Source organism: Macaca fascicularis, chromosome 9 (assembly GCF_037993035.2).
Source record: "Macaca fascicularis isolate 582-1 chromosome 9, T2T-MFA8v1.1".
Lineage (NCBI taxonomy): Eukaryota > Metazoa > Chordata > Mammalia > Primates > Cercopithecidae > Macaca > Macaca fascicularis.
Genome location: NC_088383.1, coordinates 130,553,026 through 130,565,035, shown reverse-complemented (window position 1 = coordinate 130,565,035; position 12,010 = coordinate 130,553,026). Strand labels below are relative to the sequence as shown.

General features: G+C 43.9%; 1 protein-coding gene across 23 annotated transcripts in view; it reads left to right on the top strand.

Annotated features, from left to right (window-relative positions):
* The window catches only part of FGFR2 (fibroblast growth factor receptor 2), a 123,229-nt gene that overhangs the window by 39,641 nt on the left and 71,578 nt on the right, over positions 1 to 12,010 (top strand). For all 23 annotated transcript variants that reach the window (XM_045361658.3, XM_065521509.2, XM_065521508.2 and 20 more), the window contains one exon: positions 8,878 to 9,047. In XM_045361658.3, the coding sequence (XP_045217593.2) occupies positions 8,878 to 9,047 (170 nt within the window). The remainder of the gene's footprint in view (positions 1 to 8,877; positions 9,048 to 12,010) is intronic.

Sequence of the window (12,010 nt, the reverse complement as noted above, 5' to 3'; positions counted from 1 at the left end):
AGTGGAGCACGTCATTCACTTCTTTTGGCCAGTGGCTCTGGCATGAAGCTGGAGGCAAAGATGCTGAGGGCCCACCCTAGACAGGCTCTGAGCTGGTTGCTGGTTCCATCCATGCCACTAATAACCCGATCAGGTGGAGAGATTATTTATTCTTGCTTTATTGATTGGAAAGTTGTGGCTCAGCAAGCAAAAGCAGAGCTGCGTTTCAGTCGTAGGCGTGTTGCATGAGAGCATCCTAGGGTCACAATGTGGGTGGAGTGAGAATGCTTGTACAGGTGTTTACAGCTCTCAAGTTTTACTGTATGTGGGTGTCCTCGCTGTGGATTGAGACATCGGATTCTGTCAGGGTGGTTTTTGGATGCCTGGGGAACTGTGTTGTCCTGGTGGTCAGGTACCTGCCTAATAGCAGGTTACCGTGAAACCATGTGAAGCAATAAAATGCAACAGCAAGGTATGGATTACGTGACAGGCAGGCTGAGTGGTTCAGAAGGATTATGTGCTGTGGCCCTCATGCTTTGCATTATGAACACTGTTCCTAACTGCCCAGCGCCCATGCAGAAGGGCCAGGGGGCAGAGCGCCCATGTGATGAATGCCAACCAACAGTGTACTTGCCATGCCTTCACCTTACAAGCAGGGTTCTTTTGTAATTAGCTCTCAAATGACACCAACTCTGCCCCCGAAATGGGTGCTCTGCAGTGATTAAGGGCTAGTGTTAGCTGTACCAGGGAGATACTGCTGTGAGGAGGTGCCTCTGTTTGGTGTCTGTGAAACATTAGATGCTATTTAAAGTGATAGCAGTTCTTAGCTGGCTACTTGGCCTCTGCCATCTGTTAGTGTGATTAGGCTGGTCTGATTCACAGGTGCAGCCTGGGGCGGCTGAGATTAAGCAGCTGTGGCCTGTGTGGACAGAGGAATGCCATGGCCGGGGTAATTGGCAAGGCAGGAAAGGGGACGTTGCCATTAAAACAATTTTTTGCCACCTCAAGTGTCAAATGCCTGACCCGATTAATAGGGAAAATTGCAGAAGCACCAAATTCTTTGCATTTTCAGCCACCTGGAAAACACTCATGTGTCCAGATTGATTTCTTTGGTGCCTTCTCATTGTCTGGAAATGCCACTGGGATGTGTTTGAATGTTCTTCTTTAGGAACTTTGACAAATGATGCTCCAGTGACCCGGTGTTGATGGTGACATTTTTGGGCTTTTTTCAGTTTTTTTTTTTTCTCCTTTTGGATTGAGACATTGAAAATTTAGTTCTGTATCTTCCAGTTGGAAAAATATATTGCAGGTCATTCCCTCTGCTGATATGCTAGATTATTGATCTACTTTTGGTGGTTAATATAAGAAGGCAAGCTCAGCTGCCTGCTAGAGTTCTTTTTAGATTCTGTACAAAGTACAAAAAGCTTGGGCACCAAATACAATGGCAAAAATAACAATCAAGAATTAAAGATCGGGCGCAGTGGCTCACGGATGTAATCCCAGCACTTTGGAAGGCCGAAGTGGGCGGATCACAAGGTCAGGAGTTCGAGACCAGCCTGGCCAATATGGTGAAACTCCATCTCTACCAAAAATATGAAAATTAGCCGAGCTTGGTGGCGGGCACCTGTAGTCCCAGCTACTCGGGAGACTACGGCAGGAGAATCGCTTGGACCCAGGAGGCGGAGGTTGCAGTGAGCTGAAATCGTGCCACCACACTCCAGCCTGGGCGACAAAGCAAGACTCTGTCTCAAAAAAAAAAAAAAAAATCTATCTATCTATCTATCTATCTCTATCTATCTATCTATCTATCTATCTATCTATCTATCTATCTATCTATCTCTCTCTCTCTCTCTCTCTCTCTCTCTCTCTCTCTCTCTCTCTATCTATCTATATCTATCTATCTATATCTATTTTAAGTTGATTTCTTCATCACAGATGTGCAGGGCATTCTCTGGTCATATTTTAGCAGCTGACTAGCTGATGACCTCACACGGTACCAGCACTAGATGTTTCCAAGTGGAACAGTCCTGTGATGTCATTACAAGCCTGGCTGCCAGGAAATAATGCTGTTACGTATGCCCCTCGGTGCAACACATTTTCTCCAGAAAGAAAGTTGCAATTTCAAATGCTAATTTTTGAAATGCATCCAGGTTGAGGGTTTTGAAAGGTTGAGAATTTATCCTTTTGCATGGAAAAGCATAAGTTAACTAGTTCTTGCCTTTCCTAAAACTAGGTATGTTGATGAGTTATCTGGCAGCCCCTAGGTAGATACATATACCCATTTGTTCGAGGGATTTTTATTGTCTCCAGCTTGTGTTTCGGTGATTAATGTTTCTGAAGAGCTTGAGACTTAGTTTTGAGAAGATCATGATTGGCGAAAAGTTCAGGTCCGTTGCTTAACTCGAAGGAAGTGATGGAGAAACAGCTGTATCAAGACTCTTGCTGCTAAAGTGGTTCTTTCTCTCGAGTGATGCGAGACAAAGTGATTTTCTATTTTGGTTTCATTCCTGTTGAGACCTGCAGATGCCCACACTCCATGTCAGGGAGAAAGACTATTTTTTTTGGAAGTAACTAGCGAAAATGAAGGTAGTTAGCCTGAGATCCCAAACTCATTTCATTGATTAACCTGCCGATAACAGTTCAAAGTCACCTTTGTTCTAATTGGGATTTTTACTTGGTAGAGATCCTAAGTTGGTAACCGCAGGCTTCTTAGTTGTGTTGAAGTTTCTAGGAATTGAAAAGAACAATAGCAACAACAACAGCAACAAAAAACCCACACAGGCTTCGCAAATTTTTGGAAATTCCCTTTGTAATGAAAACATCATCAATAAGTTGGTTTGGGCCAGCACAGCAGCTCGCGCCTGTAATCCTAGCTAGTTGGGAGGCCGAAGCAGGAGGATCGTGTGTACCCAGGAGTTTGAGACTAGCCTGGGCAACATAGCAAGACCCCATCTCTACAAAAAATTAAAAATTAGCCAGGTGTGGTGGCTTATGCCTGTAGTCACGGTTACTCGGGAGGCTGAGGTGGGAGGATCACCTGAACCCAGGAGATCAAGGCTGCAGTGAGCCGTGGTCATACCACTGCAGTGCAACCTGGGCAACACAGCAAGACCCTGTCTCTTAAAAGAAAAGGCTGGTTTTGGTATTTTATCACAAAGACTGGTGATGAGGTTCCATCCTATGGTTGGACTGAATATCTTTCTCAGTGTCCTCTTTGGTTAAACAGTGCAGCCAATGATTGGAGAAGTTTCCTTTGAAGGCAGATCTTGGCAATTCTCATGGGCCAGCTGGTCTGCTCATGGGCTCAGTTATTTCACTTGTGGTTAACTTGCTTGGTTTTTAAAACATATATTTCTGATTGAATGCCTGGCTGGTTAGCAAGTTTTTAATGAGAGTTCTCAAATAAAGCCACAGACACACCCCCTCATAATCATATCCTCACTCACATCTCCATATTTTGTTAGATTTGTTTTCTCTTAGTTTATACCAAACCGAAAACAGAACTGCAGGATAGTGGGGAGCTCTGAGACATTTTTCCCCTGTCAGGAGTCAAGGCATTCAAATGTCCTGATTAGTGATATTTTTAAAAGCCCTAATTATAGACTCGAGACAGAGGCTTTAGTGGGGCTTTAGAGAGTTTGTGAGACTTAATCTAGGAGCTGAAACAGGCTGTGTTTTTAAAATTTTTTGCATCCATAAAAATACAGTTGGCAGTCATCAGTGGCCGCTGCTCACATAAATCTTGAACTTTTGACTTAATTACCATGGGAGAGTTCAAAGGGCAGGCTGGAGTGGTTGAAGGAACACTGCTCAGGGAGCTGGAGATGGGCCTGGCCTCAGCCCGGCCTCTGGCTGTGTGACCTTGATCAAATCACTTAACCTTTCTGGATGACATTGATCACATCAGTCGTTGGGCCAGATGGTCACTGAGGTCTCTTTTGGTACAGCCTGGTAATATGATTCCATGTTTCTCCTTTAAATCATTGGGCTGTGTTCTCTCTTTTTTTGGTTCCAGAGAGAGAGAGAGAGAGAGAGAGAGAGAAGATTATAAACCTTAGATGTCAGCATTGGGATGTGTAAGGGTTTTGGTGGGGGCAGGCCCAGCAGACTATGGTTTCTGATTAAGTTTAAATTGCAGGGTCAAAAGAAATCATATAATCCTACCATTTGTTGATAGAATCAATACCTGCCTAGCACATGGATACCTGGAAAGTATGTTCGAACTGGAAGGGACCTTAATCAGTGCAACTACTTCACTTTATAGCTAAAGCTTTTAATAGTCATCCATCCGTCCGTCCGTCCATCCATCCATCCATCCATCCATCCAATAAACGCTTGAGTGCCTACCCCATAGGCTGAAGACAACCCCAGCTGTACGCTCCAGGTGCCCTACTCTTGTTGGTCAGCATCAGAAGGAATATTTTTCAGTACAGAGAAACTGATGTTAGAAGCACACATCTATCACAAAGAAGGGGCCTCGAGAAAGAATGATAACTTGGCTCTAGGGTGGGAATGTTAAAGGCTGTGTTGGAGTCCTTTAAGGGAAGTTTCTGTGCATTTATAAATCTCTCTTTAACCCATTGCGTCTTAAAAGACTTCTGTTGTCTTAAAGTAAAATTCTACTTACTTAATATTATTACTTATATGCAATAACTGTTACAGTGTAGAAAATGATAATGAGTAGGTATGCTATGCGCTGGTGATGGGATGGGATTGATTGACTGTGGCTAGGTTTGACTGTTCCTTTAATTAGCTCATTCTTAGTATTTAATGATTAGGAGAACATCATTCTCGTGGTACCTATCACATCAGAAGCTCTAAGAATGTCAGAGCCAAAGGTACCATACCTATCATCGAGATTAATTTGTTTTCTTTACAGGTGGTTTAGTGTCATTCATTTTGAATGCCATTGGAAGTTTATACCACACATCTCTATTAGTTGACTTTAAGCCCACTCTTCATACACCTCTAAGGTATATGAAGTTCAGGGAAACTCATGTGTCCTTGGCTTGCAGATTCATTTGATTGATTGATTGATTGAGACAGAGTTTTGCTGTTGTCGTCCAGGCTGGAGTGCAATGGCATGATCTCGGTTCACTGCAACCTCCGCCTCCTGGGTTCAAGCTATTCTCCTGCCTCAGCCTCCTGAGTAGCTGGGACTATAGCCATGCGTCACCACGTCCAGCTAATTTTTGTATTTTTAGTAGAGACAGGGTTTCACCATGTTGGTCAGGCTGGTCTTGAACTCCTGACCTCGGGTGATCTGCCTGCCTCGGCCCCCAAAGTGCTGGGATTGCAGGCGTGAGCCACTGCACCTGGACTGCAGATTCTTTTAAGATAGGACTGTTGAGTAAACATCCCTGTTGAGCATCTACTATGGACAAGGCTGATCTCGGCTTTGGTAGATCTTTAATTTGGTACATGAGTTCCTTCTCCAGATGAGAGTTGTTAAAGCTGTTCCTGAGCCTTGGTATAAAAGGGGCTTCCTTAGGTAGAGGAGCCTGTCCTAGGTGCCTGGATGGTGTTTGTCTCCAGCTGCTTTGCAGTTCTTGGGAAGCCCTGGCATTTCCATGTGTGGCCTTTCCAACTGCGAAAACATACAGAGGACACCAGGCTGCTGATGAAGGAAACACCGTAAAGCTATCTTATAGTATTATTATTTTTCTAGATCTTACAGATTCTTCAAGGTTCACATAAAGCTAGTGTATTTCAGGAAGAGTTATTGTAAAATTATAAAAGAGTTCTGGCCGGGTACGGTGGCTCACACCCGTAATCCCAGCACTTTGGGAGACCGAGGCAGGCGGATCATGAGGTCAGGAGATTGAGACCATCCTGGCTAACACGGTCTCTACTACAAAAAAAAAAAAAAAATTAGCTGGGCATGGTGGCGGGTGCCTGTAGTCCCAACTACTCGGGAGGCTGAGGCAGGAGAATGACATAAACCTGGGAGACGGAGCTTGCAGTGAGCCGAGATCGTGCCACTGCACTCCAACCTAGGCAACAGAGCGAGACACTGTCTCAAAGAAAAAAAAGACTTCCTCCCCTCCCGTATCAAGTTCATTAAACCTATTTGTGAGCTTGACATTTAAAGAGAGGCTGTGTGCTGGTGTGATGTTAGCAGTCACCAGGGTGGGGCTGGTCACACAGGGGAGCCTGGGTGGAGGGTTGTGCCTGGATTTTTTGTGGTGCCCCCCGACCTTGGATCTCTGAGACTTAGATGAGCAGCCCTGTGCCCGTATCCTGCTGTATGGCTGTGTCTCTGTTTTGCAGAAGCAGATTTTATAGGTGTAGCTTTGATGACTGAAATATCACCCCAGGGAAGTGGCTACCTGCCAGAAATTCCAGCAAAATTATTTCACCTTAGTCCTTAAATCACTCCTGAGGCACCAAGACAAAGGTGCGGGTTGCCCGTGTGCTGTTGCTGTTGCCACAGGTCAGGCCTGCATAGGTATGCGTGGTCTGGGGCGGTCCCTGTGCTGTTACAGTCTCACCCATGGCTTGGCCCAGTGAGGGCAGAAAAGAACAACATTCCTAGTTCCTTCAGCTAAATCCCACTTTTTTTTAGGGAACATAAAAATCATGCCTCATGGTATGTAAGCACGTATCTGTTGATTTCTTCTATGTAAAACAGAAAAGACATTCCACAGGATCAGCTCAGTAGTAATTGATGCGATCTGAAAGAGTTACTGCATTAATATTTAGCTAATTCTTATGAATAGGCTATTGTGTTTACTTAAACAAATGACATGAGTGCAGACACCTGACAGCATGAGGTATGCTTTCCATTTAGGTCAGATTTGTAAACGTCTTTGTGTAGTGACAAAGCTCATTATTTGTTTTGTGCTCTCAATGGTTTCTTTTTAGTGACTGTGGCTGTGGATGGATTTTTCTAAGTAGAAGCTTTTAAAATGAAAGATTATTGAAATTGTTTCAGTATATGCCAGGCCCTGAGAGTCTTGTGATGAATAGGAATCAAGTACTCCCTGGTGAACCTTCAAAAGAATAGGTGCGTTTATAGGCATTCAACACCCAAAGCCAAATGGCTACCCAGGTTGCAAATGCAACTGGATTCAAACGAAAGAATTCAGTCCCTGTTCCTTTTTTCTTCTCCTTCCTCTTCTTCCCTCCCAGCTTCTATAGTTTTGCCCCTCTTCCCGCTGTTTTAGCATCGTATGGATGCACCTAAATCCTATCACTTTGACACTTAGATAAGCACAGGGATAAAGATACAGCATGCCCTTGTAAAGAAGTCTCAGCCCTACCTTTGACAACAGGTTTCAAGAGCAAGCGTGAAGGCTAATTGGGGTAGGTGTTTGGATGCAATCATTTCAATTCCTAATTGTATCCTGAGAGTCTGGCTGCTAAGTGAAGGGGATCCTTATCCGCCAGGGACTGTGCTCTACACCCATAGAATAGAGGAGACTTCTAAATATGCATCAAAGTCCCTGCCTAGGGCCATTTTGCCTTGGGTTTGTGAAGCGTGTGTGCTGTTGTTTGGTCTAGCCTTCATCAGAAATAAGCACAGTTATGAATTAGCCTTCTAGAATGTTCAAGGTCCTGTTGGTGGCTGTTTCAGAGGAATACAGGGATTTTGGTTACCACTTTGCTAAGATAGAAACATATATGTGAAAAGTTAAATTGCTGTAGGGTAGAGGTTCTGGACAGGAAAAAAGGAGGACATGTGCCTTGACCCAGGCTGGCTTTCCCGAACTTTAGCCTTAAACATCAGAATGGTGGAAGGTACGGATTCCAACCTCATGGAGAAGCTGTATCTTCCTAGCAGTGGAGAGTAGGGTTGAAGACAGTGGGCTCTGGCATCAGGCTGATGTAGTTCAAATCCTGGCTGCACCTCTTCCAAGCTTCGTGGCTTTTGGCAGGTTATGTAACTTCTCTGTGCCTCAGTTTCCCCACTTGGAAGCCAAGATTATGATAGTGCCTTTCTCATTGAATTGGTGGGAAGATTAATGTGTTGACATGTAAAAACTCTTTGAGCAGTGCTTGGCAAAGCAGAGGCTTTCAGTCAGTAGTAGTCATTAGCCACTATTAGCAGGCATGAAGAATTTACAGTGGTATTCTGGCTTGAGGTTGTGGCTTTTATTTAGATAAAATACACTTTGCTTGGTGATTTAAAACTTTTTTCTTGAGTTTAAAAAATCACTTGTATTTATGACTTTCAGGGATATTTGGAGGGCATAACTGTAACATATTTAATTGGTAGCTTCCTCTTAAGTTATCATTAGTGGGGTGGTAGGGTTATAGCATTCATAACCACCCTTGGAAATAATTTTTTTAAATAAAAAAGTTAGTGTGTATTTAGTGATACAGTTTTTATTTGTCTGTTTGTATATAAGTTCTGAGAAATGTATGAATACCTCTCTGGGCTATTTTATTATATTAGAATGATAATGTATACTATTGATTGCCATTTAAAGTAAGGCGCCAGTGGATAAGTTGATAGGGCTTTTGAGAACAACTTGTTTTTAACTAGTGTGTATATGTGACCATTTAATAGGTGTGGCAATCCAAAATGATATATTTTTGGAGGACTTAGCTGTGGCAGTTGTATACGTTGTTCATATGTATATAAAGTAGCATTTTAAAACATGATTTGATGTGAAATGATTTTCTGGCATCAAGAACAAGAGAGAGAAGGGGCCTCAAACACTTTTCACCCCCCCCCCCCCCGTTAGTAGACATGAAGCGTCCCTCTCTGGGACCTTCTGCTCAGCCAGCTGGATTAGACTTCTGAAAATATTTTCCAAATGTAAATATTACCCAAAGATTTTAAAAATAGCTTATCATTTACATGCAAAGCGAAATGATCTAACCTGTTTGGAGTTTACTCATGGAGGGGAAGCTGTCCATCGGTATACATTCTAATATTGTTTTCCAAAACAGGAGCGCCTTACTGGACCAACACAGAAAAGATGGAAAAGCGGCTCCATGCTGTGCCTGCGGCCAACACTGTCAAGTTTCGCTGCCCAGCGGGGGGCAACCCAACACCAACCATGCGGTGGCTGAAAAACGGGAAGGAGTTTAAGCAGGAGCATCGCATTGGAGGCTACAAGGTAGAATTATGCTTTCAGAACATCACATTTCTTGCATTTTTGTTTATTTATTTATTTATTTTTGAGATGGAGTTTCTCTCTGTCACCCGGCTGGAGTGCAGTGGCGTGATCTTGGTTCACTGCAACCTCCACCTCCCAGGTTCAAGCGATTCTCCTGCCTCAGCCTCCCGAGTAGCTGGGACTACAGACGCCCACCACCACACCTGGCTAATTTTTTGTACCTTTAGCAGAGACAGGGTTTCACCGTGTTGTCTAGGATGGTCTTGATCTCCTGACCTCGTGATCCGCCTGCCTCAGCCTCCCAAAGTGCTGGGATTACAGGTGTGAGCCACCATGCCCAGCCCTACATTTTTGTTTATCTTTTTAAAGTGCTCAAAAGTTAGCAGAAATTAGAAGGAATACTTTAACAACAATCAATAATTGTCACAATTGCCCATGTCAGGGTTTGATATTAACAAAAAATACTACCCCGGACTTACATGTAATTTTAAAGTACAATTCCCATTTGTGGTGTTCTTCATATGAGGAGAGTTTAATAACAGAAGGGTCGAAAGTTGAGAGTCTGTTTTCTATATGCTTTATAGTGTATAAAACTAAAACGGGTGTGGAATTTGAGAAGCGTCAGTATAGTTTCCCTGTCAGAGCAGGATTGCATGAATAGTGAGGGGACTTGGATTAGAGACTGGGGTATGAAATATGAAGCATTAAGGGAGAGTGCATGGAGATGACAGCAGCAATCTGCTGTCCTCCTTGAAAGATTCTGAAGAGCCCATCACACAATGCCATGAAATTTAGTCTCATCACTCCCTAGGGAGTTTGAAATTGGCAGCTGTCTCCCTGCAGATGCCTGTGCATGCTCCTTCTAGCCTTTGTTCATCCACTTAGCAGACATTGATTGAGCACCCTGTGTGCCAGGCACCCTCCTGGGCTCTGGGGAGATGAGAGGGTGAGGGATGGCTCCAGTTCTGAGGGGCTCCTAGTCCAGTCCTGGAGGGGAGGCAGAGGAGAACTCTGGCAACAGGAGGGACACAGGTTTGGTTGAAGTTGCAGGAACGTGTTGCATCCCATGGATGTGCATGGAAAGGTGATATTGGCTGTTTGGAAGAATAAGGAGAAAGGAGGTCAGGAAAGGATTCAGGTCTGAGTTGGAAGGAGAGATGTCTCAGAAAGAGAGATGGAATTTCCAAATTATTTAGTATGGAAGGGGAGAACTGTAATAATTGAGCATATGAAGAGGACTGAAGGAATGATGAAATTCTCTGGTGCATTTGAACATAAGTGGGCATATTAGTTACCTGTTGCTGCATAATAAATTGCCCCAAGGTATGGTAGCTTTAAGCAACATTTACTACCTCACCGTTTCCTGGGTCAGGAATGAAGGTGTGGTTTAGCTGGATCTTCCATCTCCAGCTGTCTCACAGGACTGTAAACAAGGAAGGGTTGAGGCTGAGGTCTCATCAGAAGGATTAATTGGGGAAGGAACTGCTCATGTGGTTGCTGTTAGGATTCACTTCCTTGCAGAGGGCCTCAGTTCCTCACTGACTGTTGACTGGGGGCTGCCCACTGTTCCATGCCACGCGGGCCTCTTCATAGGGCAGCTGCTGTCATCAGAGCAAAGGAGGAGCCAGAGAGAGAGAGAGAGAGGATGAGAGCAGGATCACAGAAGTCACAGCCTTTTGTAGCCCAGTGTTGGAAGGGACGGCCACCACTTTTGCTTTTTTCCATTATTAAGCGAGACCCTAGGGAGGAGTTTGCCCAAGGACCTGAATGCCAGGAGACATGGGGATCACTGGAACCCATCTGGGAAAACTGACGGTGGGAGGAATAGAAGACGCTCTTTAGCTCAGACCTCAGGTCCTTTAGAGCCAGGTGGGGAGGATTCCTCAGTAGCAGCAGTGGGACATCCGGGACTGTGTCTCACGTGTCTTTAACACACCAGCATCACGTAACTCCATCATTACTGTGGGTAAATGAGCCTCCTTTCCACCTAAAAATGCCCTGGAGCCCTTTTCTGAAATCCCATAGACAGTTATTCATCTTTAAAGGATTATTTGCTCCTGCAAAAGTTTTTGCCTTTTTAACACTTGGAAATTAACATCTAGAGGCTAAAATTCAGGGGAAAATGGGGACTGCCTATGAGTAAGTTTCTAGTAACGCATGGTGGGCAGTGAACATGTGAAACTGTTATGAGGCAGATCTGCTAGCAGGTGGGTACTGTTGAAGCTTGGAAGTAGAAATACTTTGGTTGGTTTTCACAACTCCTACTTGGTGGTGGAAGCAAGAGGCAGGGGGGTGATTTGTCCTTCTGTTCTTAGTTCAGTCCTTAGACCAGATACGATGAGATTGAAAGGTTGGCCCTTTTAAAAGAAATCTTTTTGAAAAAAGGAAAAAAAAAAGTGAAGGATTTCATGGGGGGATGCTGGATAGAAAGGAAGAGTTAAACAGCCCCTGGGATTGTTTTTAACCACCAAATGCTTTCTGAAACTCACATAATTGATGCAGTTCCAATGATTTATTTAAATACAATCTGAGTATGAGAATGGTGGTCAAAATCCTGGTGGTTAACTAATTTCGTCAATTAAGACAGCCTTGTAAATAAGTACAAAGAGGAGCTGATGAGGCTCCAGAGACCCCTGGGCTCAAAATAAATGGAACCGACATCATTACTATGGGGAAGGAGCTTTTTGCAAATCTGAATTAGGGATTACAAATATGCTAAGAGACTAACAGGGCCTAATGAGAAAATGCTGCTTGATTTTTAACAGGTGCAGTTCAGTGTTAATTACTGATGCCAACATTCTGCTAGACGGAGAGCCACCTATGTTCTAAAAGCAAAATGAGGACTCTCAGCAGAAAGCCTTTAGCCTGCCCCTGTGGAGTGCAGATGACCAAAGTGATTTTGTTGTGTCGCGTTGTGCCGTTTTTGGAGGGAAAAAGAAATGGAATTTCAGTGTGTGGGACAA